This window comes from Dipodomys merriami, unplaced genomic scaffold, assembly GCF_024711535.1.
Source record: "Dipodomys merriami isolate MVZ:Mamm:240054 unplaced genomic scaffold, mDipMer1.0.p SCAF_7, whole genome shotgun sequence".
Taxonomy (NCBI): domain Eukaryota; kingdom Metazoa; phylum Chordata; class Mammalia; order Rodentia; family Heteromyidae; genus Dipodomys; species Dipodomys merriami.
In genome coordinates, this window is record NW_027206290.1 from 19,809,339 (window position 1) to 19,835,105 (window position 25,767).

The 25,767-nt window shown below is 46.8% G+C and overlaps 1 protein-coding gene across 3 annotated transcripts in view; it reads right to left on the reverse strand.

The window, feature by feature from the left end:
• Bcar3 (BCAR3 adaptor protein, NSP family member) overlaps window positions 1-24,790 on the reverse strand; it is a 117,824-nt gene extending 93,034 nt beyond the window's left edge. For 2 of the 3 annotated variants that reach the window (XM_070007699.1, XM_070007700.1), the window contains exons 1-2: window positions 24,597-24,675; window positions 15,895-16,222 (exon numbers count right to left, since the gene is read on the reverse strand). In XM_070007699.1, coding sequence (XP_069863800.1) covers window positions 15,895-16,211 — 317 coding nt within the window. In that variant the 5' untranslated portion in view covers window positions 16,212-16,222; window positions 24,597-24,675. Of the gene's footprint in view, window positions 1-15,894; window positions 16,223-24,596 lie in introns of all 3 variants that reach the window. The other variant, XM_070007702.1, reaches the window with a different exon arrangement.
• Window positions 24,791-25,767: the final 977 nt, after the last annotated feature.

The window sequence follows — 25,767 nt, forward strand, 5'->3', positions numbered from 1 at the left end:
CTCCATGATTTGGGAAGCACCTAGTCATGAGTTCAGAAGAATGTCAGGTGTAATCTTTCATGACTAACCCACAGAGAGGCTCCACAGCTCTGGGGGACTAAGCTTTCCGCTCCTGTTGTTGGAGCTAAAATAATTCTCCAGCTGTGATCTGGGCATGTGTGACCCCCACCTTTGGTCTGGGTAGTAAATTTCAATGAATTCTCCTAAAAGCACATTAGCTACTCTGACAACCATAGCATGCCACTGACTTATTCTGAGGCTGCTGCTGCTACTCAAGTCCTAGAATATATTTTTTATGTATGTATGTATGTATTGCTGTTAAACCAAAGTCTATTATAATTTCTATGTAATTAACATTCGTACTTCAGTGCAAGTCTTTATAAGTTTTTTCTGCATAAATTTTGTTTCAAAATACTAAGATGTTTGTTGTTGTTGTTGCTTGACCAGTACTGAGTGAGGTTTGAACTCAGAATCTCAAGCTCTCATGTGGTTTTCTTTCACATGGTTGGAACTATACTATTTGAGCCACGCTTCCAGTTGGGCTTTTTGCTGGGTAGAAATGAAGTCTCACAGACATTCCTGTCTGGCTAGCTTTGAACTGTGCTCCTCTAGGTCCCAGACTCCTGAGTAGATAGGATTATAGGCATGAGCCACTAGTGGTTGGCTTCAAGATCTTTCTCTGGTATGTCAAGTCTTGTCATTCTGACAAGATTCATGTCATACAGCTATATGATCTAAAATTTCTTAGAATGAGGCTGAGAAAACAGTCTCCATCAGGCTACTCTCAAGACACTAGCAAGTCTGAACCTCTGTTACACCACCTTCTCTTTAAAAGAAATTATTTATTCACCTGTATCTTTCCAGTAGCTGATATCCAGTATTCATCAACAATGGCAAAGCTGGCTTCATGACCTGACCCTCGATCTTTGCTGAGGCTTCACTTACTTGATGACATTAGGGCCTTCTTCAAAAACTGTTTTATTTTTTATTTATTTATTTTTTGGTTGAAGAGCTTAAACTCAGGGCCTGGCCACTGTCCCCGAGTTCTTTTGCTCAAAGCTAGCACTCTATTACTCTGAGCCACAGACCCATTTCCAATTTTCTTTCTTTATTGTAAAGGTGATAAACAGGGGTGTTAGTTACATAAGGTAATGAAAAGTTACATAAGGTAATGAATAGATTTCTTTTAAAACACTGTTCATTTCAAACATAGTGTCTAGTGAGTATCATTGTTGCATTAGTTCATCCTTTGTCCTGCTCTTTCTGTGATTCCCTTTCCCTTCCATGGATCAGGTAAGCTTATATACACGACAAAGCATACAGAAAACTAAAACGGAAAGAAAAAGAACTGCATACAGGACGTAATAAGAACCTCTTGTTTCCAATTCTTGGAGTTCATTTTGCCCCTCAGTAGATGAATGGATCAAGTAGATATGGTATATATACACAATGGAATTTCGTGCCTCCATCAGAAAGAATGACATTGCCCCATTTGTAAGGAAATGGAAAGACCTGGAAAAAAATTATATTAAGTGAAGCAAGCCAGGCCCAAAGAAATATAGGTTTCATAGTTTCTCTCATTTGTAATAATTAGAATGTCTATGATATTCTTAGCAGGGATCACAATAGCTTAATCGCTAAGTGCACAGGACCATATATAATGAAGCATATCAAAATGAACTTCATCTCCAGTTTTCTGATGGTTAGCTGGAAATTAAGAGTCTCATGGACTTTCCAACCCAGGCTGGCTTTGAATCACAATCCTCAGATCTCAGCCTCCTGAATAGCTGAGATTGCAGGCATGAGTCACCACCAGTGCCTGGCACATTAGGGTCTCTTGTCAAAGCTTCATCTACTCCAGGACAGTAATTCTTTCCAATCAGACAAGTCATTTCCTGGATAGAAAAAGCACAAGACAAGCAGACACCCAGGCTAGGGGAGGATATTTTCTCACATCCTCTTCTCTGGTCTTCCTCTTCTCAACTTGACTTCTGAAAGCCTTTTTTGTTGCCCGGGGGCATTTTTTCACAGTCCTCTGTTCACAAAGCACTGTTTTCTGTTACAGCCCAGAGCTATCCTCTAATGTGGTCCTTGGTCACCAGACCTGACATTATCCCAGTCTTTAGTCTAAGGTTAGAGCAGCCCAGGGGAGGCTGGAACCTGAGGGAAGGACAATCTACAAAGTATCACATGTGATCACCAAGCCAGGGAGAAAAAAGAAATGTGTTAAGTGGCTAAGGTCAGAGGTCAAGAAGACTCATCAAATTGTAGGATTAATATAAAGAAGTTGTCACTAATTGAGAAGGTGAAAAACAGAGGTGCTTTGCAGATGGTTGGAAATGGCTGTTCCTTTCTCCTAGGGCCACAGGCTCCTTACATGACAAAGACATGAAGGCCTGGCATGCTAGGGATGCTTAATTTTACATATGAATGAGTGAAAATAAACAAATGAATGTGATAAACAGCCTTGGTTTTCCATTCCACAGGAGGTGTCTGGCAAATCCCTGGCTTCAGGCCGGAAATGAAGAGCCATAGCCCAACCTTCTGAACCTTTCTTCTTACCTTATAGATGAGACTACATTTGATTGTAAGGATCTGGGGTGATTCTCAACTCCTGCTTCTTTCTCTCTGCAAGCCAACTTCCATTCTGATGAGTCATCAGTTTCTAACTAATCTGCACAGCAACTCCTGACGATGTGTTCATGAAAAGCAATTACAATATCTTTCTAGATGGTTCCCCCAGTCATGTTACAACACTACCATTTAAATATCCTGCATGCCCACACCAGAATGGGTGTCACAGGAATCCAAACATTGACAAAAAGCGGTCCTAGTCTGATTTTTGTTTGTTTGTTTGTTTGGGTCCGGTTATGGGGCCTGAACTCTGGGCCTGGGTGCTGTCCCTCAGCTCTTCAGCTCAAGGCTAGCACTCTACCACTTGAGCCATAAGCGCCACTTCCAGCTTTTTTCTTTTTGCTCATGTGGTGCTGAGGAATCGAACCCAGGGCCTCAGGCATGCAAGACAAGCGCTCTACCACTGAGCTACCTTCCCAGCCCCCTAGTCTAATTTTTTAAAAGACAGAAAAAAATAAATAAAATCCAGGCACGGGTTAATCTGTGCTCAGCAGACTTCTAGTGACGACATTAAGCTGAAGGCCACCGCTGAACTCTTCACTTGGCAGCCATCAAGCTGAATAGAGGAAGAACAAGAGCCACTGTATCAAGGCCAGTGTGTCTCTTGGCAGGAACCGAGGATCTAGCATGAAGGAATCAGCAGGCTGCAGGCTGCTAAGCCCCGACACACACAGCACTTTTGATCAAAGCAGAGGGTATGTTTGCCTGCTGTCTATCTGTCCTTCCTCAGTACCCATCCACCCCGCGCCGCTCCCCTCCCCACCCCCCCCCCACTCCCCACCCCCTTTCAGAAGACTGGGTTAAGGTTTCTCCTCAAAGCATTCCAAGGCAGAGTTTAAGTACTAAGGCTTGAGACAATGCCCTGAAGGTTTCTGGGAGGAAGAGCTTCACAACCAGAGCAGGGCTGGCACTGGTCCTCAAGGTGGAAGTACAGCCCTCAGCACCCCCACGGCAGAAACCTGAATGACAGCTATCCGTGTCCACACCCTTCCTGTCTACAGCCTTAGCAGGGGCACAGGCCCACTGGAAGCATGGCCTTAGGGATGCGTCTACTCAAACCAAATAAAATGTAATAAAAGCTGTGGCCATCACCAGTAATCCTAGCTCCTCAGCAGGCTGAGATCCAAGGATCATGGTTCAGCTTGGGCAGGAAAGTCTGTGAGACCTTTATCTACAATTAACCACCCCCAAAAAAGCCAGAAGCGGAGCTGTGGCTCAAGTGGTGGAGCAGATAAAAAGCTCAGGAACAGCACAGCACCCAGGCCCTGAGTCAAGCCCAAGGACTGGAACCCAAAAAAGTAAATAAAAGAAGTAATGAAAATGTACTTTGACTTATTACAAGCTTAAAAGACTGGATTTTTTTTTCTTCCTGGATTCTATTATCTTAAACCAAAGAAAACAACAAACACACAACTGTATTTGGATCGCAGCTTGTTTCTCCCTGCAGATTATTGGATCTTAGAGGCCTTTCTCTGGTCTTTCCGGACTATTCATGGCATTAATTTCGGAATTATACAGATTCCTAACTTCTTACCTTTCACAGCAGACTTCTCTCCAGAGCTCCGGGCTCATGACGCTGAGTCTAGTTAGGACTTCCATGGTCCCCAGTACATCCCAAACCTGGCATATCCCGAGACAAAGACATCTTCACTGTCAGAGACCTACCATCACCCTCTCGGCCAAAGGGAAAGCACCCACCCAGCCTAATGAACCCTGACCCTTGTGCCTCTCCCAATTATGCCAGCGACCCCTCCCCACACACCCAGCTGCCACTCTCTCGTTCCTCCAACATCCTTAGCTCTTTTTTTTTTTTTTTTTGCCAGTCATGGGGCCTGAACTCCGGGCCTGGGCGCTGTCCCTCAGCTCTTCAGCTCAAGGCTAGTGCTCTACCACTTGAGCCACAGCTCCACTTCTGGCTTTTTCTGCTTATGTGGTGCTGAGGAATTGAACCCAGGGCCTCATGCATGCAAGGCAAGCACTCTACCACTGAGCCACCTTCCCAGCCCCATCCTTAGCTCTTAAGTCCACTCATGATGTTTCTTCTGCTGTCACCAACAGCAACCCTCCACCCTCTGCTTCTAGAACCATCTACTGCTCCTATCCCAACCCTCTTCCATCAGTCAGTCCTCCACAGAGAGACAAAGCAATCTTCCTACACCTCAATCTGACCATGTCACTCCCTTACTTAAAACGCTTCAAAGGTCTCCCTCCGCCCTACAGACAAAATCTAAACTCCACACCAAGATTCAAGAGACCAGAGCTGTCTAGTAAAAAAAAAAAAAAAAAAAGGTGAATGATACATTTTTTACATTTTCACATTTTTTCCTAGTAGCCAATTTCAAAAGAAAAACAGGTGAAGTTAATTTTAACAATGTATTGTTTAACCTAAGATTTCAAAGACATTACCATTTTTGTTGGTCATGGGGCTTGAACTCTGGGTGTGGGCGCTATCCCTGCGCTCTTCAGCTCAAGGCAAGAGCTCTACTGCTTGAGCCACAGCACCACTTCTGGTTTTCTAGTGGTTTATTGGAGGGAGATAAGAGTCTCACTAGCTGGGTGCCGGTGGCTCACCCCTGTAATCCTAGCTACACCAGAGGCTGAGATCTGAGGATCGCGGTTCAAAGCCAGCCCGGGCAGGAAAGTTTGTGAGACTCACAGCGCCCAAGCCCAGAGTTCAAGCCCTACGACCAAAAAAAAAAAAAAAAAGAGTCTCACTGATGTTCCTAGCCAGGCTGGCTTTAAACCTCGATCCTCAGATCTCAGCCTCCTGAGTAGCTAGGATTACAGGTGTGAGCCACTGGCACCCGGCGATATTACCATTTTAACACACAAATTATTAATGATCTGTGTGTGTGTGTGTGTGCGCGTGCGTGCACCAATACTGGGCGGGCTTGACTCAGGGCCCACATGTTCTCCCTTAGCTTCTCTCTCAAGACTGGTAACTCTACCACTTGAGCCACAGCTCAATCTCTGGCTTTTTTGTGCTTAATTGGAGTTTAAGGGACTTTCCTGCCGAGGCTGGCTTCGAACCAGTGATTCTCAGATCTCAACCACCTGAATAGCTAGGATTACAAACTGAACCACCAACACCCAGCCTGATACTTTTTACAGCCGCAAATGTTTCTTCCAGGCTTTTCTCCTTAAGATTGGCCCTAGCTGGTCTTCTCCTATCTCATTTTATATTTCAGTAGCTCTCAATGCCTCTGTCCCAGGGCCCATTGGAGTGGGAGCTCCGGGCCACATCTAGAAGAAAACAGCACGGACACTGACGCCAACGAAGAACAAGACAGCCAGGCAGGAGAGGCCAGTGCATGGGGACCTAGAGGCTCTTCTGTGTACCCATACACCCTGCCCCATGCCTTTGCTATACCAGTAAGCTGTGTGTGTTGGTCAACACTTACTGCTGTAGGGCAGATCCAGAGAAAGGGATTCCAGCCAGGCACTGTCAACACGTGGGAAACTTTCTCCCACCGGAGGCTGCCAGCAACAATTTCAGCTTACCAGGAAGAATTAGGAGACTCCTAACTTCTACCTTCTTCAAGGAAAGAGAGAAAGGGAAGGAAGGAAGGAAGGGAAGAAGGAAGGAAGCAAGCAAACCAGTTTGCTGTGGCAGGCACCTTCATAAGTGACTAGATACAATTTGACCCTTTGAACCACCTTTCAAGGATGTAGATTCAGAAAGGTAAAATAATTTACCCATAGTCACAAAGCTCCTAGGTCTGGCTGCTGGACTCCGTGTGAAGATTCCCAGGAGTTTCCTTTGAAAGCCATGACTATATCCCCCTCCCAGTAAAGTTCTCCGGAACCTCCAGGCTGAAAGATCCCAGAAGAATTGAGGAGCAGAGAAATAAACGGTTTGTGACTAGGTGGAGCCAAGAGCAGTCACGTGACCTGCTCAATACAGACTCTCAGCAAGTAGACCAGCCTCAGGTGTGACAGTCAGAGAACCAAACCAGGTGCTGGTGGCTCACTCTTGTAATCCTAGCTACTCTGAAGGCTAGGATGTCAGTGTTCAGGTTCAAAGCCAGTCTAGACAAATAAAGCTGAGAGAGAGACTCTTATCTCTAATTAACCATCCAAAAGTTGAAAGTAGAGCTGTGGCTCAAGTGGTAGTGTGCCCATCTTTGACCAAAAAAGCTAAGCAAGAGCTCAAGGACTTAAGGTCAAGCCCCAGCTCTGGTACAAAAACAACAGCAAGGCTGGGACTGTGGCTCAGTGGTAGAGCGCTTGCCTATCCTGCATGAAGCCCTGGGTTTGATTCCTCAGTACCATATAAACAGAAAAAGCTGGAAGTGGTGCTGTGGTTCAATTGGTAGAATGTTAGTCTTGTGTAAAAGAAGCTCAGGGACAGTGCTCAGGCCCTAAGTTCAAAAACAAAAAAACAAAACCATAAAAACAACCACAGTCAAAAAGCACTACTGCCAATGGAGCCTACATATTTGGAGGGAAGTTAACCTTTACAGCACCCCTTGGGGGGCTGTGTTCACCCTCATTTTACAATTAAGAATTTGTCCTGGTCACACACATAAAAGGCAGCAAAGGCAGGGATCTGTACTGAGACTTCTGAATTACCTGGCTTGTGGGTTTCCCTCCACAGGAATCCTGTATTTTTGGTGCTGTATTTGCATGTAAATCTGGAATTACAGACAGTCCAGGTGGCATAAGGGCTTGGGCAATTATGGAAAGTTTCCAAACTTGTAAATAATAGCACAAACCTTCCAACAAGACCACATATGCAAGCCAGATGCCAGCGGCTCATGCCTGTAATCCTACCTATTCAGGAGGCTGAAGTCTGAGGATTCATGGTTCAAAGCCAGTGCAGGTTGGAAAGTCCAGGAGACTCTTAACTCCAATTAACTACCAAAACAAAGCCAGAATTGGAGCTGTGGTTCAAGTGGTAGAATTCCAGCCTTGAGTGAAAAAGCTACAGGCAAGAGCCCAGGACCTGAGTTCAAGCCCCAGTATTGGCCCCAAAAAGAACATACATGCTTATTTTGGGGGCCCTAAGAAGAGGAAGGTTGATAGCGTGCCCCTAGTCCTACAACTCATCTCTCAAGGACAGACTGAGTGGTGACCATTACAAAGCACGGAGTGGCTGTGACCTGAGGGTGTTTCAGCCATGCAGTCCAGGGCTCCGGACAACAGCACATTCTGGTCAGGCTGGGATGACTCCTAAGTCCATGTGATGGGAGTATGAGTAATGATTGATAAGTGCACCACACCTCCTGCTTCACAAACACTGCGGGATATAATCAAGGACTAAAAGCCTGAGCTTCTCAAGCAGTATTTGAGAGAGCTGAGAAAAGATGAGGTAAACAAGTCTGCCCCGGGGGGTGGAGGGACGGTAGACACCCCACTTACCACTCAACAAGGATGCACTGTGTGATTCTCTGATATTTCTTAGTTGTGATTTGTAATCAGAAAGAGACAGAGACATAGAGACAGAAACAAACAGAGAAAGTAACAGGAGAGAGACAGAGACAGAGATAGAGACTGAGAGGAAGAGATGGAAGAGACAGAGAGACTGAGAACAGAGAGACAGAGACAGATGCAGAGAGGTGCTGACCAAGAGACAGAGACACAAAGAGACAGAGACAGAAAGAGAGAGGCAGAGAAAAGAAGGAAAAAGAGAAAAATGATGCTTTTGGTTTTTTCCCCCCAGAACAGCTGAGAATGCACAGTTCTCAACCTTTCGGTTCAAATCATGCTTGTCGGCAGAGGATTAAGGGCTACCATCAGACAGCTGGCGGACCTGCAGGCCTTTCCCATTCTCTGGGCTCTTCCAAGCCAGGAGCAGCCGAGACACAAGGGCTGAGACCACCTCTGACCCAGCTGCCCCTGGCCTCAGCATGCCAGGGATCATCAGGGCCAGGTCACACGGGGCCCACACTCTGGGAATGCACCCACCCGTCCATGACAGCTGCATTGAAACGTCAGTAGGCATTTCAAAACAACAGGAAAAGCTGACTTTCATTTAAAATAAAACTTCAGCCTATCAGCTCTTACTTTATAGTGACATTAAAAAAGCCATTGTCATCCTGGTAGCTCAATAAATATATCTTTCATTATGAATAATCTATTAATCTATTATATTTAAAACTAAAATCTACTGGATGCTGATGGTGGCTCACACTTGTTTCCTAATCCTAGCTACTCAGGAGGCTGAGATATGATGCAGTTCAAAACCAGCTGGGACAGGAGAGTCTGTGAGCAATCTTATCTCTAATTAACTAGTTGAGCTCTGGCTCAAGTGGAAAAGCATCAGCCTTGAGTGGAAAAGCTAAGGGACAGTGCCCAGGCCCTGAGCTCAAGTCTCTGTTCTGGCACAAATAAGATTATTTAAATCAAACCCTAAATATGATTTTTCCTCTGCATGAAAAGCTTCTAGCTGCAGACAAGTAACAACTATACAGAAATAAAGCAAGGATGCTTGTATGTAGATTTTACTTTGCAAAGCTTCTGATTGGAGTTCAAAGGCTGGCTAATTTGCATATCCGGGCTATCCCTTGCTTTGTCAAAAAGAAAGCAGTCATTACAGGACCTAATGGTTCTAAATAACTTTTCAGATGAAGCTACTGGCATAGCACAGAGCTGGCTCTTTTGAGACAATGTTTTAGAGAAAAGTGTGGCACACTTTGAGGATCTGACACTGTTAACTCAGCAAGTTACTCAATTGCCTGGCAAAGGACATAGGATTGTCATTTGGGATAATTCTGCAGACTTTCTGGCCACTGTCAGCTACAACACTTGTGATGCGTCAGCTCCCCTCATGCAAACCAATGAAACACCACTTTGTCCCACCACTTGCTCCCAAGGTGCAAGGAATTAGGCTCGCACAGCTGTTCCCAGGCCTGGCGCCCCCACATACCGGGAAAGGAAAGGACCCAAACAGGCTCCAAGCGCAGATCTCTCAGCTCTCCTGGAAACCCACATGTCCTAACAGGATCAGGTGCCCTCTTAGCCAGGTCCCAGATTCAAATACAAATTCATCCTTGAAGATCAATGAATCAAAGAGACAGCAGCCAAAACAATGCTCATGTCAAAAGGAAATCCTGTCTGTAAGCTTCGCCGGAAAAGACCGGTTCTGCTTTTGGAACAAAGGCTCCTTCTGTGACACCAAGCAGCAGGTTTAAGAACTCTCTGGCTTCTAGCTTTGGCCACCTTTCAAAACCACAAGTACATCCAAGGGCAGCCAAGACAAGAAAGGGAAAAGATACGGTCTTGAAAAGAGAAGACCAACTCCTTCTTTTAGGCTTGCCTTCTGCCTGGCTCCTGGCAATTGGTACTCCGTTATTCACCACCCCCACCCCACCTGCCTGCCTGCCAAGCAGGTGTTCAAAGCTCTGAGGTCACACAAGAGACATACCCACACCTACAAGAAGACAGCTCAGGGCTGGGAAGGTGGCTCAGTGGTAGAGCGCTTGCCTTGCATGCGTGAGGCCCTGGGTTCAATTCCCCAGCACCACATAAACAAAAAGAAAAAAAAGCCGGAAGTGGGGCTATGGCTCAAGTGGTAGAGTGCTAGCCTTGAGCTGAAGAGCTGAGGGACAGCGCCCAGGCCCAGAGTTCAGGCCCCACGACCGGACCCCCCCCCCCAAAAAAAAGAAGACAGTTCATAGGATGCCCACAGCTGGCACCAATATCCTAGGAGCACTGTGGGGTACAATGTGTCAGGAAGCCTTTACAGCACTTACTTGGATCTAATTAAAGCTCATCATCCACTGGGGTATGCAATTAGGTATCTGAACATCCTGAACCTGTTTTCCCAACTGTATCTGACAGTGATGATGATGCAATCTGCCAAGTCTCTTTCACAGGGCTATGATGTACAAACAAAGTAACAGATGAATGTATCATCTGAAGAGATTGTGTGTGTGTGTGTGTGCGCGCGCACACACTGGTATTAGAGCCTTAAGCTTTTGAGCAGCTTTTTCTGCTCAAGACTGGCACTCTACCACTTAAGCCATACCCCCACTTCTGACTTTTTGATGTTAATTGGAAGTAAGAGTCTGTTGGATTTGTCTGCCTGGGCTGGATTCACATGGCAATCCTCAGATCTCAGCCTCCTCAGTATATAGGATTACATGTGTGAGCCACTGGCACCTGGCTCTTTTTAAGTTATTTTAAAACTGGGTTGGGAATATAGCTCGATGGTAAAGCACTTGCCTAGCATGTGCAAGGCCCTGGGTTTGATCCCAGTATTATGAAATATATATTTAACTAGAAAACATAAGAAATACTTATAATTCAGGAGGAAAGATATATGCCAACTTAAGAATGTGTATCTTTAGATCAAAGGAGGAACTTCCTCCACTTTGTCTGGTAATGCCTACACCGTAAGATATTCAGTTCATGTTCAGTTATAATAAAGGTGATTTTTTAATGATTAAGCTAAATATATTCATTAGGAGAATAGCAGAATGCAATAGTCCCCGGTCCTTATTTCACAGAAGATGCCTGAACCTATAAATATTATTTTGCTTACCCTACACATTCATGACTATAATTAAAAGTTTAACTTAAAAATTAGGCACAGTAAGATATTAAGTTATACAACTAATAAAAATAGAATAAGTACAATAATATACTCTAGATCTTAACATTGACACGCACTTTTGTTTTTCTTATTGAGTTGAAAGCTTTTACCTTTCACTCATAACACTTTGAAAAGGTGCTAGGAGCTCATACCTGTAATCCTGGCTATAGGAGGCTGAGACTTGAAGTATTGTGGTTCATAGTCAACCTTAGCAAACAAAGGGAAGATTCTAAGTGGCACAGAGCAGAATGGAGCAAGATTTCATGCTAACTCATAATGGGGCACAACTGATAAATATATGTTATTTACTTATGGAATTTTCCATTTAATATTTTCAGAGAGCAGGTGAGGGCAAGTAATTAAAATCTCCGAAGGGGAAATAGAGGCCAAGGGGAGAGTCGCAAGACAAGGAGGAGCATGTCTGGATGGTCCCCTGTAAGCCGAGCAGGTGGCGTGTACAGGAAAATGATGAGACGGAGATTTCAGACTTCATATCCAGCCAAGTCACTGAGAACTGAAATTACCCCCTGAATGCTCTGTGAAAATAGCGATGCATGAGCTGAGTGGGGAGTTGGTTAGTAGGTCCCCAGCTTCAAGCTGTACAAGCTGAATTAGCGTCCAGTGCTATTTTTCTCTCTCCAGAGCCTTGGGTTCTAGTTCAAGTTTTTTTTTGTCTCTATCTTTTCACATGTTAAAGCTTCCTTTCATCCAAAAGAATTGAAGCAGCTCTTCATCCTATTAGTAATTTATTTTTATTTATTTATTTTTTACCAGTCCTGGGGCTTGAACTCTGGGCCTGGGCACTGTCCCTCAGCTCTTCAGCTCAAGGCTAGCACTCTACCACTTGAGCCACAGCGCCACTTCCAGCTTTTTCTGCTGATGTGGGGCTGAGGAATCGAACCCAGGGCTCATGCATGCTAGGCAAGCACTCTACCACTGAGCTACCTTCCTAGCCCTCAGGAATATTTTTTAAAGACAAAAGAATATAAGGTACTTTGAAGTCCTTAAAATCAGGAAGGCTTTTTCCCCCCAGTATGGAGTTAGAATTCAGAGCACTGTACTAGGAAGGCACTCTCCTACTTGAGCCACACTCTAGCCCCTTTAGCTTTATTTTTCTGTTAAGGATTGCCTAACTGCAGTCCTTCCATTTATGCTTCCTATGAAGCTGAGATGACAAGCATGCACACCATACCTAGTGTTTTATTGAATTAGGAGGGTTTTTTTTTTTTTTTGCCTAGGCTGGCCTTGAACCACAATCCTCCTGATACCAACCTTTCTGGTAGCTGTACTTATAGCTAGGAACTGCCATACCTGGCTGGCTGTTGGCATTAGGAAAACGTTAAAAAAAACATGTTGGGGAAACAGTTATGTTAATAATAATACAAAGAGGGTCAAATTTTATGATCCTTTGACATACAACCTTCAATCGTCTCACTCAGCAAATATTTGAAGGGAATGTATTTGTTACTTCCTATACTCATTTTAAACCATAAGGTACTTTAAGTTTGGTGGAGAGGTGGGGGGGGGGGGGGATTGTGAATTTGTGTTAACCTAGCTCTGACTGGTAAACAAATCTTAAACTAGCAGTTCCTGTTAAGTCTTCTGAAAGCCTGGACTTCAAACTCAGGTCTTGTGTCCACCCTCTGATAAGATCTTTTACAGAGATCTGACCTCTGTCCAGGTTAGTTTTCAAATCAAAAAAGCTTTGAACTTCTGGCAGGCTGGTAGCTGGACCTTGGGTGTTTACTGAAGAGCGTCCTCAAGAAGGGAGGTTGACTCCATTACCAACTCCTCCACAGCCTCCTCCCTCTGGCCAGTTTTCTCCTTGTGAGAGCTGGCATGGAGCCAGGCAGGGCCTCACAGCTTCAAGGCATGCGCTGAGAACTGTCTGTGTCTGGTACATGGCAGATACCTAGCTCAATGAAGAGTTCAAGCTCATAAAACAACAACAAAAAAAACCAGGTCCACAGTAAGCCAGCAGTGAGTTGTGACTCCATACTGGGTAGGCTGGCAGGCCAAAGTTGGCTCTGCTGCTTACCTTTGGCATCTTTGCCCAGTCAGGCCATATTCACGAAACTGCACACAACTGGGCACCTCATATTTGCCTAAGTCATTGGCAGTCATTGGCAGGCTTCCTCCTCATTCTAAGCTAGGAAGTCATCCATGTGGATTTTTCAGGGCAGGTCTAGGGCCTATAGCATACCTGAGCCTTACCTTCCTTTCTTCTTACACTACTACAATTATGAAACTGGAACAAATTCCACTCACATCTGTCCTGTTCTCCTCTCAACTTGCTCTGTACTCAGCCAGGCCCCCATCAGCTTTCTTTTGGGGTTTCAAACATGCTGAACTTGACCCCATCTCCAGTTCTTTGCATTTCATTTTCCTAGGCCTGAAACTGCCTACAAGGATCATGGGTACCTTCTTTCATTATGCGAGTCTTACCCTTAAATTATCATCTCCTCAAAGACCTGCCCACTTCATCAAACACAAACATACAGCCCTATGTCTAATCAATCTCCAGCACACCAATCTATTTCTTCTATAGCATTTACTATAATATGCCATTGTCTTATTTACTTTTTTTATTTACTTGGTTTTGGTTTTTGTTTTTTGTTTTTTTGGTTGTGGGGCTTGAACTCAGGGCCTGGGCACTGTCCCTCAGTTCTTCGGCTCAAGGCTAGCACTCTACCACTTGAGCCACAGCACCATTTGCGGCTTTTTCTGCTTATGTGATGCTGAGGAATAGAACCCAGGGCCTCATGCATGCGAGGCAAGCACTCTACCACTGAGCCACCTTCCCAGCCCTTATTTACTTGTTTTTGGTATTATGATCTGTCACCGGAACCTAAGTTCTAGAAAGACACTGTACTTTGTTAGTTCACACATTTTCCCCACCCTATAAAAGAGAAAAGGCAAGGGCTGGAAAGGTGGCTCAGTGGTAGAGTACTTGCCTTGCATGCATGAGGCCCTGGGTTTGATTCCTCAGCACCACATAAGCAGAAAAAGCTGGAAGTGGCGCTGTGGCTCAAGTGGTAGGGTGCTAGTCTTGAGCTGAAGGGACAGTGCCCAGGCCCAGAGTTCAGGCCCCACAACCAATGAGAGAGAGAGAGAGAATGTCTTCTGTATTCAACCAGTCTTTAAATACTCAGAGAAACTGGTATTTATCACCTCATGAAATCCTAGGGCCTATAAAAATCAAGCCAGGCACCAGTGGCTCATTCCTATAATCCTAGCTATGCAAGAGGCTGAGATCTGAGGATTGTGGTTCAAAGCTAGCCCAGGCAAGGAAATCTATGAGACTCTTATCTCCAATTAGCTAGCCAAGCTAGAGCTGTGGCTCAGTGGTAGAGCACTAACTTTGAGCAAAAAGGCTCAGAGAGAATGCCCAGGTCTTGAGTTCAAGCCCCAAGATTGGCAAAAAAAAAAAAAGAAGAAGAAGAAGAAGCAGCAGCAGCAGCTAAGAGAAGTGGACACCTCTACACAAATCTTGCCTTAATGAATAACACAAACTACACCACTACCAATAAAACAAAGAAAAGCCCCAGGACAGACAGACAGACAGACACACACACACACATAAATCAATAAATTATAACTAATGTAAATGATCAATACCTAGACATTGAGCCAAAAAATGAGCTAAGATCAAAGTGACTTCCTTTGCTAGCAGGCTGGGCATTTTTATCTAGCAGCATCATAGGTTGCTAAACTTCTCCAACCGGAAAAGGAGTGCAATTCCTAAACTAGCTCTAACAAGCAGAAACCAATCACAGCCTGGCCATTACAAACCCAGAGAAGCAGCATTTACAACTGGAAGGTTTATTTCCTGATACCAGGCCTGCAGGCAGCCACCAGTTCTTCTCCTGTACTGTTATGAAGCTGACCTAATAGGGCATCTATCTACACATTTAATATATGTACAACTAAATATATGAGATATGAGTTCTGACACTTCTATAGCATTAAGTAAATGTAGTTCAAAAATCTCATGCTATAAATTCTTTTTAGTGTTTCCTTATGAGGTACTTTATGCTATAAAAGTTAGAGTTCAAAATATTCTCCAATATTAGATATTGATGACATTGATCAAGAAGCATTATACTCACAACCTGACTTATGGAACAGTACCCTCTTTGTACAAATGCATAATAATAGGAAGACTTTTTAAAAAAAGAAATGATTCCTTTTTATAAATGGTATAATTTTTCAGGTTGTGAATCTATGTAGTTGTGTTTTGTTTTGCTTGAATTCAGGGCACATAACTGGTACCCTGCCACTTAAGCCAGGCCTCTACTTCCAGCTTTTTCACTCGCTAATCGGAGATAAATGTCTCACAGATTTGTCTGCCCAGGTTGGCTTTGAATGCCCCAGGTTGGCTTTGAATCACAATTCTCAGCCCTCAGCTTCCTGAGTAGCTAAAATTAAAGCTTGACTTATATGTAGTTTTAAACTAAGAATCCTTAGCTTTGAAAGGCACAAACCAAAACATTTACACTGAAAACAAGTTCATCTGTAAGTGAGATTTACTTCAAAACAATACCCCAGGAGGGAAAGTAGGAAATGTAGACAAAACAGCCCAGTGCATGCATTTGATCACTGCTAAAGATAGGCTCCCCAGACTGAAAAGTATTTTGCTCAACTTTGTACACATCTGACCTTCTTTCTACCAAAACCGCTTTTTCAAGACCTATCAACTGCACGTGTGAAAGGACAGAAGTTACCTGAAGGTGAAAGTCTCGCCTTTCCAGTCGTGGAGCGGGTTTTCTGGGATGACATCCTGGGTGAGAGGCGAGCTCTGGCGTGGGGATTTGGTGTGGGGCAGAGTGCCCATGTGGCTGGCGTTATCACACGACCTGATGGGGGGCGGGCCCTTCTTCTTCCGTGGAAGGGTGCCGTGTAGAGACACGTCTTGATAGGCATCTGTGCGATGCTCAGCGGGAGGGGCCTTGCTGCTCAGAAGGTCCATGGATGAGGCCAAGGGAAACTGGTGATTCATTGGCATGTTTCGGGGAAGGCTTGCGAACTTTCCGGCAGCCATGATTCTCAATGCTAAGGGAAGAAAAGAATGAAGGACAAAGGTAAGATACTCCTGTGAGAACAGACTTCCTCCTTGCCAAGAGGAAAAAGAAATAATGCCACATAATTAAAGAAAATTTTCAAGCTGGGAAGGTGGCTCAGTGGTAGAGTGCTTGGCTTGCATGCATGAGGCCCTGGGTTCAATTCCTCAGCACCACATAAGCAAAAAAAAAATTCACCCAATTGACAGTGAAAGCGTAAGGGCAACAAACACATCTCGGAGTTGTGGAGAGGCACATGAGCCAGTCCATGGACAGAAAAGCTTGACTAAGCCAGGTGTGGGTAGTTCACCTGTAATCCTAACTACTCAGGAGGCTGAGATCTGAGGATCATGGTTGAAAGCTAGCCCAGGCAAGAATGTCCATGAGACTCTTATCTCCAATTAACCAGCAAAAAGCCCGAAGTAGAGCTCTGGCTCAAATAGTAGAGGACTATCTTTGAAGAGGTTAAGGGACAGTACCCAGGCACTGAGTTCAAGCCCCAGGACTGGCACTAAATAGATACATGCATAAGAAAATCATGACTAACAAAAAATGATAAGGAAGGAAATAATTCATTGCTTCATTAATTAACATCCCAGAAAAATGTTGTAAGTGGTTAATTAGTGCACATGTCTTCACCACTTTGCAAAGGATAAGAACAAGCGGAGATGGCTGGAATTCTTCAGCTGCTCCAACATCTCCAGTGCCAGTTGGAAATACTTAAGAGTGATGGAACTGAGCTTTTCTGGCAAAGACCTGATGCTTATGTATAAATCAATGTACTCTAATCAACGAAGACAGGCCAGGGTCAGGGGTCAGAGGTGAGCTATTCTTCCAATATCAGTGGGCTCAGCTGCAGAAGAAAGCCACTAGGGTGACAACCCCTTGTCCAATGTCCAATAGCCCCAGAGGGGTCAGGAATCCGCCTACCACCAGCAAGGTTAAGCAATCAATGCCCCTGGCTGTCTGTAACATCAGGGAAGAAGAAAAAGGAATGGGAGGCAGCAAAGCAAAGGGGATGGAGCTGAAGTAGCTGGGAAAAGAGGAACAAACACTCCCAAGTATGGGGAATAGAAAAGGTCTCCTTGAGCAAAACCAAGGCCTCCCATTGCCCCTAAACAAACTTCAGTTCTAAACTACATCAAATTACACCAATCTCTTTCAAAACCCACACATAGAGGAAAGGAAACGGAAGAATAAGGACAATCTTCTGCAGACATAAGGCCGGGAAGCCATCCCACGCCCACCTAGGATATCAGATTGTGGTCAGCGCATCACTGCCTGACAGCTGAGCCTGGTGCACGGCCTTCCCTTAGGGCTCAGGAGAGCCCTTGCTCCCGCCCAGCCTCACGCCCCGCAGCCTCCATTGCTCTCACCAGCCTTCTGCAGCATTGGTCAGGGAAGTGCTCTGAGCAAAAATCACTTCATAGGCTGGGTGTCAGTGGCTCATGCCTGTAATCCTAGCTACTCAGGAGGCTGAGATTTGAGGATCATGGTTCAAAGCCAGCCCGGCCAGGACTCTGTGAGAGTCATTTCCAATAAACAACCAGAAAACCAGAAATGGTGCTGTGGCTCAAGTGGTAGGACGGCACATCTAGAGCTGAAGAGCTGAGGGACACTGCCCAGGCCCAGACCAAAAAAAAATCACTTCATAGAAAGGAACTGGAAGCCAGGTGCTGGTGGCTTATGCCTGTAATCCTAGCTACTCAGGAGACCTAGATCTGAGGATCTCAGTTCAAAGCTAACCTGACAGGAAAGTCTGAGAGACTCTTATTGCCAATTAACCACCAAAACAAAGCTGGAGGTGGAGGTGTAGCTCAAGGAGTAGAGAGTACCAACCTTGAATAAAAAAACTCAAGGACAGAGCACAGGCTCTGGGTTAAAGACCCAGTATTAGTACAAGAAAGGAAGGAAGGAAGGAAGGAAGGAAGGAAGGAAGGAAGGAAGGAAGGAAGGAAGGAAGGAAGGAAGGAAGGAAGGAAGGAAGGAAGGAAGGAAAGGAGAAGGAGGGGGAGGGAGGGAGGGAAGGAGAGAAGTAACTGGAGACTTGAGGCTTTAAGACCACCCCTAACTTAAGCGGTACTGGGATAAAGACAGTATAATGTTCACAGGACACAAACTTCCTCGTGTACAAAAGGCCACACCTATTTTACTACTTGTCCATGCAGTAAGAGCTCATAAGTGCTGGGAAGTTTGATAGGATGACCCCTTACTCAAGGAATCTCCTCCTGACAGGTCCTCTGTTCTTTTCCAGGCCTGGTAATTTTGAAGCTTATCTGTTTCGTGTCCAACTGGGACCTCACAGAAGGCCTGGCTCACAGGGGTGGGGAACAATAGGGCTGGAAGTCTGGGTGAGGACCCCTCCTAGTTCTGCCCAGTACCTGGCACACAATCAGCACTCACTCAATGGTAATCATTGTTATTAAAAAGAGAAACCAAACTCCCAAGCCCCATTCCACCTGACCCCCAGTGACGCAAACCAACTAAGATCACACTCTCTCTCTCTCTCTCTCTCTCACACACACACACACACACACACACAACTGTAAAGTATCTCTGTTTAAGCTGTCAGCATGTATCAGCTTCACAGACAGGCTTGGGTCCTCAGGGGATGCCACTGGCTCCCTGCTCCACCCCTCACACTCTATTTCCCAGAGAGTATGAAGAGCAAAGCCTTCCCTAGTCCCAGTGTCTTTGGTAACCTATTTCCTCTGCACATCCAAGATCGATTTAAACTTGAAGACTGAGTTACAATGTTCTCTAGTGCCCTTGCCACAGTTAATACACACAGTTTACTCTCTGGTCACAAAAACCTTTCCTATCTTTAATTCCACAAACATTTAAGGACCTGCTCCACATACAACACATAAAGAAACAAAGATAACGAAATCCAGATCCCTAGCTATGAACTCTTAACAAGAGACAGAGACTAGAAATCAGTCATAGCAACCCTCCTGGTGGGAGAAAAAAAAAACCCCACAAAACAATCATTAATTTTGACAAAAGACTCCAAGAGGATCTCACAAAGGGGAACCATAAAGAAGAAAAAGTAGGGGGGGGGAGCTTGAGCTCAGGGAGTTGTATTCTCCTTTAGTTTTTTTCCCAGTTAGGGACGGTGCTCTATCTCTAGAGCCACACCTTCAGTTCTGGCTTTCTTGATAGTTAATTGGAGATTAATTGTTGAGCTGAGTTGAGGTGGCTCACTCCAGTAATCCTAGCCACTCAAGAGGCTGAGATCTGAGAATCCCAGTCAAAGTCAGCTGGTTTTGAACTGCAATCATCACATCTCAGCCTCCTGAGTCTCTGGGATTATAGGTGTGAATTACTAGTGCCCAAATGGAGGCAAAAATTTTGAGAAGCCGAAGCTTGCAGGGAAAAGCCTTTCAAGAAGATGCCATAGCCCCAGAAGCGCGAAGACATAAAATGCCTCCACAGACCAAGCACATGACAAACCTCGTGAAATTGAAAAGCATTTCCTGGAAGACCCAGAGCTGGGGAGAAGCTCATGAGGTCTTTCTTGGGGGTTCTGCCTTAGTGTTTGAACTTGACTATAAATGCTAAGGAAGACCTGGAAGAGAGGGACAGAATAAAGCAGGCACCAGGTGATTCTGAAGAGAAAGGGGAGCAAGGAAGGCAGGCAAGAGGATGCAATGGAGGGAAAAGAAAAAAGGGAATGTCACAATATCCTGGGCCACCCACCATCTCCTGGCTACTGCCCAGGGGAGGGTCTTGCCTGGTTTAGACAAGCCAATCACAATCTGACAAACTGCCTAAAGGGAGGAGAAAAAGATGGGGAGCAGGTAAGGGGTAACATAAAACAACAGCCCAGAGACCTGAAAACAGACAACCAACTGGTTTCTGGGTTCCTCTGCTGGCTCTCCTGAGTGGCCTCTACTTTCTCCTTGCTAAATAAAATCTTCACTACCTTACTATAACTACGCTCATGGTTCCCGGTTTTATTTCTATACTGCCGGAGAACAAGAAGCCACCACGCTCATACATTATGGTCACCTATCAAGAAGTGATGAAAAATGCTGAGCTAGGGCAGTGCCCCGGGCGGGGAAAGGAAGGGCAGAGGGAAGACACACTGGCAGCTCAAGCCCTCTGCCTTGGAGGAGAGCCACAGACCTAAGAGGATGACATCATACTGTTATCATGCCAGCTAGTGGGGGGTGGGCAGAAGGAGGGGAGCACCCAGCTTATTGCTGGGGCTCCTGGGTGTGAGGTACCAAGGGACAGGCTGGACTAGGAGGAGATTAGATACTGGTAGGTATGGGTAGGAGCAAAGGCAAATGTAGACTTTTAAGTCATCAACACAAAGGGAAACTGAAAACAGAGGAGATCCAAGAGCTTTTATTATCCAAGGTGATAAGAGATCTGAGAGTATCTCTTAAATTATCAGTAATCATATAAAACCCATAAATAATATTCTCTCTCTTTACTTTTTATTTTTATTTTTTTGCCAGTTGTGGGGCTTAAACTCTGGGCCTGGGGGCTGTCCCTCAGCTCTTCAGCTCAAGGCTAGCGCTCTACCACTTGAGCCACAGTGCCACTTCTGGCCTTTTCTGCTTATGTGGTGCTGAGGAATCGAACCCAGGGCCTCATGCATGCGAGGCAAGCACTCTACCACTGAGCCACCTTCCCAGCCCCCTCTTTTTATTCTTATGATCACCATGGATGCTATAAACCTATTAGAACCAAAGGGGGGGGGGGGGAGAAATGAGTTCTGAAAACACAAAATGGCTGTTCTCAACTTGGCTACATGGAAGCATGCCATGAGAATCTTTTCAAATCTTGCCACCCAAACCACCACCCAGAGCAACGAACTCAGAATGTCTGCAGATAGGACACTAGCTGGCACCAGGGTATTGTCCAAAGTGGAGCAGGGGCTGAGAAGCACTGGACCACTGACTCTCCTTAAATAGAGACAACTAAATGACAGGAGGAATATCCTTCTGTCAGTCAAAGCCAATCACGTGTTGATTCAGCACACAGTTGTGGAACCAGCTCTATGTGGCTGGCCCTGGGCTAGATATAGAAGACAGCAGCAAACAAGACAGAAGTGGTCCCTCTTGTCATCTTGTTCAGGAAAACTCTGGAGGAAGTGGCCATAAATTGTGGGTGGTTCCCGGTCCATGTTTCCATTTGGGGAGAATAAATGTTCATGCACTTGAAACATTTTCTCTGAGGGCTTTCTGTGTACTAGGGCTAAGGCTATAAGCTAGATAACGTTCTGCTCTCCCACAGCTACATTGTGGTGGGAGAGTCCAAACAACATGAACAAGAAACTAAGCCAAGTAACAACCAAGCTGTAAATGCTCTGAAGCATAGGCTGGATGAAGTGACAGAACATTTGGCTGGGGTGAAGGGTGACATGACATTAGGGCAACCTGGAAAGCCCTTCAGAAGGGATACAATGACACATGACTTGTTTAAAAAAAAAAAAAAAAGGAGAAACAAGTCAGGAAAAGATCAGAAGGGAGCACCATTCAGGCAGAGGAAGGATTGCATTCCAGCAAATGCAAAGGCCCTGAGGTAGGAACAATCTGTAAGAAAGGCAAGGTAGAAGCCGGGCACTGGAGGCTCACGCCTGTAATCTCAGCTTCTCAGGAGGTTGATAGCTGAGGATGCGATTCAAACCCAGCCCAGGCAGGAAAGTCCGTGAGACTGTTCAATAAACTACCAGAAAGCCAAGTGGCATTGTGGCTCAAGTGGTAAAGTGCTAGCCTTGAGCTGAAGAGCTGAGGGACAGCGGCCAGGCTCAGAGTTCACCCATGACCGATGAAAGAAAGAAAGAAAGAAAGAAAGAAAGAAAGAAAGAAAGAAAGAAAGAAAGAAAGAAAGAAAGAAAGAAAGAAAGAAAGAAAGAAAGAGAAAGAAAGAGAGAAAGAAAGAAAGAAAGAAAGAAAGAAAGAAAGAAAGAAAGAAAGAAAGAGAGAAAGAAAAAGAGAGAGAAAGAAAAAGAGAGAGAAAGAGAAAGAGAGAGGGAGGGAGGGAAAGGTAAGGAAAGGAAAGAGATTCTAGCTTCTGGCTCTCATGTTTTCTCCACTATAGAGATGTTTCCTTTGATGATATCAAAACTGTATATTTGCTCAGCGCTGGTGGCTCACACCTATAATCCTAGCTCCTCAGGAGGCTGAAATCTGAAGATCAAGGTTCAAAGCCAGCCCTGGCAGGAAAGTATGTGAGACTCATCTCTAATTAACTACCAGAAAACCAGAAGTGGGGCTGTGGCTCAAAGTGGTAGGGTGCTAGCCTTCCTTGAGCAAAAGTGCTCAGGGACAACGCCCAGGCCGGAGTTCAAGCCCATGACCAACAAAACAACAACAATAAACAAAACCCTAAGCCTTGGAGTCAGCTATCAGCTATTCAACACTCCATCCCTCTATGTTGCCTCCTTTACTAACGTGAGACACATTACTTGACTGACAGATTCTCTTCTGTAAAGTGTGTAACAAGACTTACTTCATATTATTGTGAAAATTCAGTCGTGTCTATGAAGCCCCTGCCATACAAAAACATTTAATAAACAGGGCACCTCCCATGAGCAGGGCAGGACCGAGTCTGTCTTGTTTGCTCACTGTAGCCCTTCTCCAGTGGGAGATCACAAAGTCAACTGCAGCATTAACAGCATTAACACACCAAGCTGACAAGACACGGCCCAGCTGTGGACACAGGACACGCCAAGTAAAATACACGCAGGCTTTGAAAGAAACACACCGGTGAGACTTTGCCCATCAGACTTGACCTCTCTTTGCTGACAAAGCCTAAGGCCTGATCTTCACATACACATAAAGGTTAAAGACTCTTGCTCTAAGTATGATATTGGTGTGGATGTCAAGGCCAAGAAAAAGCCTGCCAAAACTCCAGTGGGCAAGCAGCCTCCCTAAATCTGGTCAGCAGCTGCGCTTTGAAATGTTGGTAAGGAGGGCCGGACACACTTGCTTACACGGATAGATCAAAACAACTAAGCAAGTTGAGGCAGAGAGAAATGGCTCACTTGTTTGATTTTTTCTTTTAATTCTGAAATGGGATATTTCCAAGGTAAACTCATAGAGATCCCAAGAATGTTCTATCATACTTGAAACTCTTTGTATGACCACGACAGAGAATGAACAGTTTGCATCTGTACCCTTCCATCTTCTCTGCAGAGTCAGACTGGGAGATGGGTCAGAACAGCCTCACAAACACAGTGAGCTTATCCACTGCCAGTGAAGTTTTTCTTGGTTTAGGAACTAAGACTATCTCTTTATTTTTGAAGTAAACTTATGAAGTCTAGCCAAATGATTGAAGTATGAAGAATGCTTCCATGGATTGTATTGCAAGCAACTCCACACAGGGTTCTGCAGGACCAAGTTAGCATGGATCACCAGGGTTTTTGGTGTTTGTTTTCCTATATGAATAGGAGATTGCGATTTTGGTTAATCATCTTGGAAATGTCAGGCATCTCGCCAGCAGTGTAGGAGAACCTACACTGCGCGACCGGCAGGTTGGCAAGACTCAGTGTCCCGGGACACCCGGTGGGGGGGGGGACAAGCCCCTCTGCACCCCACCCTGCTCCCCTAAACCTCCTCCCCTGCTCCCCAGAGGGATGACCCACTCCCAGCTGACCTCGTGGTCGGTGTACTCTGTGTGGAGAGGTCTGTGCGGCCTTGAGAGATAAAAGTCAAGGTTTAAAAGAGCCTCGGGATGCTCGACTCTACTTTCCGTCTGACTAAATAAAGGCTTCACAGCAAAGACAGACGCCAGGTTGGGCAAACGGGCCCCCAACCCCCTGGCCCCTTGCTTTAAGCGGGTCACCACCAAACACCAGAGCTGTCCGGCCAACCCCAACCTGGGTTCCCTCCCCCTTCCCGTAGTGTTCACCGACCCCCCCCCCGACCCCCTCCCCTCCCCCTCTGCGCATTCCTTCCCCACAAAGGCGGAGGGGAGACGCGGTCAGCTTTGCCAACTTCCCACGCGATCGTAGAGAAAAGCCTCCTCCGGGCCTCGGGGGGCCCCGGCCCCTGCCGGCGTGGGGTACCCGCACGGAGCCGTGGGGGCGGCGAGCCCTAGCCCGGGAAAACGCTCGCCTCCGGAGCGCAGGGCGCCTCCCGCCGGCGCCGCGTCCCGGGGCCCGGCGTCCCGGGCGAGCGGAGGGAGGGAGGGCGGGCGCGCGCGGGGTCCCCACCTCGCCCGCCCCATCTCCGGGTGTCCGGGGATCCGGAGGGCCCGCGCGGGGTCCCCACCCCGGCCGCTCCACCCCGGTCTCCCGCACGGGGTCCACCGTCCCCAGAGCCCAACTTTTCTCCGACAAACTTCCCAGCCGCTCTCACGGGCGGGGTGCGGGCGAGGGTCCGCAGGAGCGGCGCCCGGCGCGGACTCACCTCCCCGCGCGCTCCGGTCTCGGTCCCGGTCCCGGTCCCGGCTCACAGCCGCCCCGCGATCCGCGCCGCCCGGTCCGCGCCGCCGCTGCCCCCGGCGCCGGGGCGGCTCATGGCTGGAAGGCGCGCGCCCCGGGCGCTCGCGGCGGCTGCGGTTCCGTCTGGCTCGGGTCTGGGCTCCGGCTCGGTCGGGGGCTGCGCTTCAGCCCCGGCTCCTGCCCCGACTCCGGCTCCGGCCCGCTCCCCGCCCCGCAGCTGCAGGCGCGGCTCTGGCGGACGGCGCGCGCTCGGCCCCCAGCTGGTTGGTGATCCGCCGCCCGGCGGCTCCACCCCGGCGAGCGGATTCGCGCGGCCCGGCCGATCCCCCGCGACGTGCCCAACCGTGACCCCGCCTGGCCCCCTCCGTGCGGATCTGAGGACCCGGCACTCCGCTCCGACGCCTCCACGAGTTAGATCGCCGCCCGCCCCTCCCGCGCCGGGCCCTCCCCGCCCCTCAGCCCCGCCTGTCCCCCCACCCCACCCCGTGACTTCACCTACCCGCCCCAACCCGGAGGGCTTCGGCGGAACCGCCCGCGACGCGGGGACCGCGGCCCGGCCCGGCCCGCGCGCTCGGAACCGCAGTGCGGGGCGGAGGTGGAAAAGTCACGTCCACGGGGAGGACTTAACCCTGCCGGGAATCACGACCTGTTTATTAATAAAGCCGTAGAAACCACCAGGGTCTAGGCCAAGCGAGCACTGGACGGGTCTCCACCATGTATATATATGGTCACTTGACTGATGTCAAAGTTGTCTGCGTGGCGCTTGTGAAGTCCTGACTACAAGGGAAAACAAAATACACCTGTCCACTGAACAGTGAGTAGAACTCCTGTGCATGGAAACACGCCCCGAATGGAGAATCCAAGCCAATTAGGGAGAAAATAGAGTTGTCCTTACGGACATCCAAAAGAGGACTCCTAGGCAGAATATAGAAAGAACTATAAATCGGCAAGAATAAAGCAGAAAAGCCGATTAAAAATTAGAGAAAGCCGGAGGCTGGTGGCTCACACCTGTAATCCTAACTGCTCGGGAGGCTGAGATCTGAGGGTCGCTGTTCAAAGCCAGTCCAGGCAGGTAAGTCTGGGAGACTGTTTATTTCCAATTAACCACCAGAAAAACAGAAGTAGAGCTGTGGCTC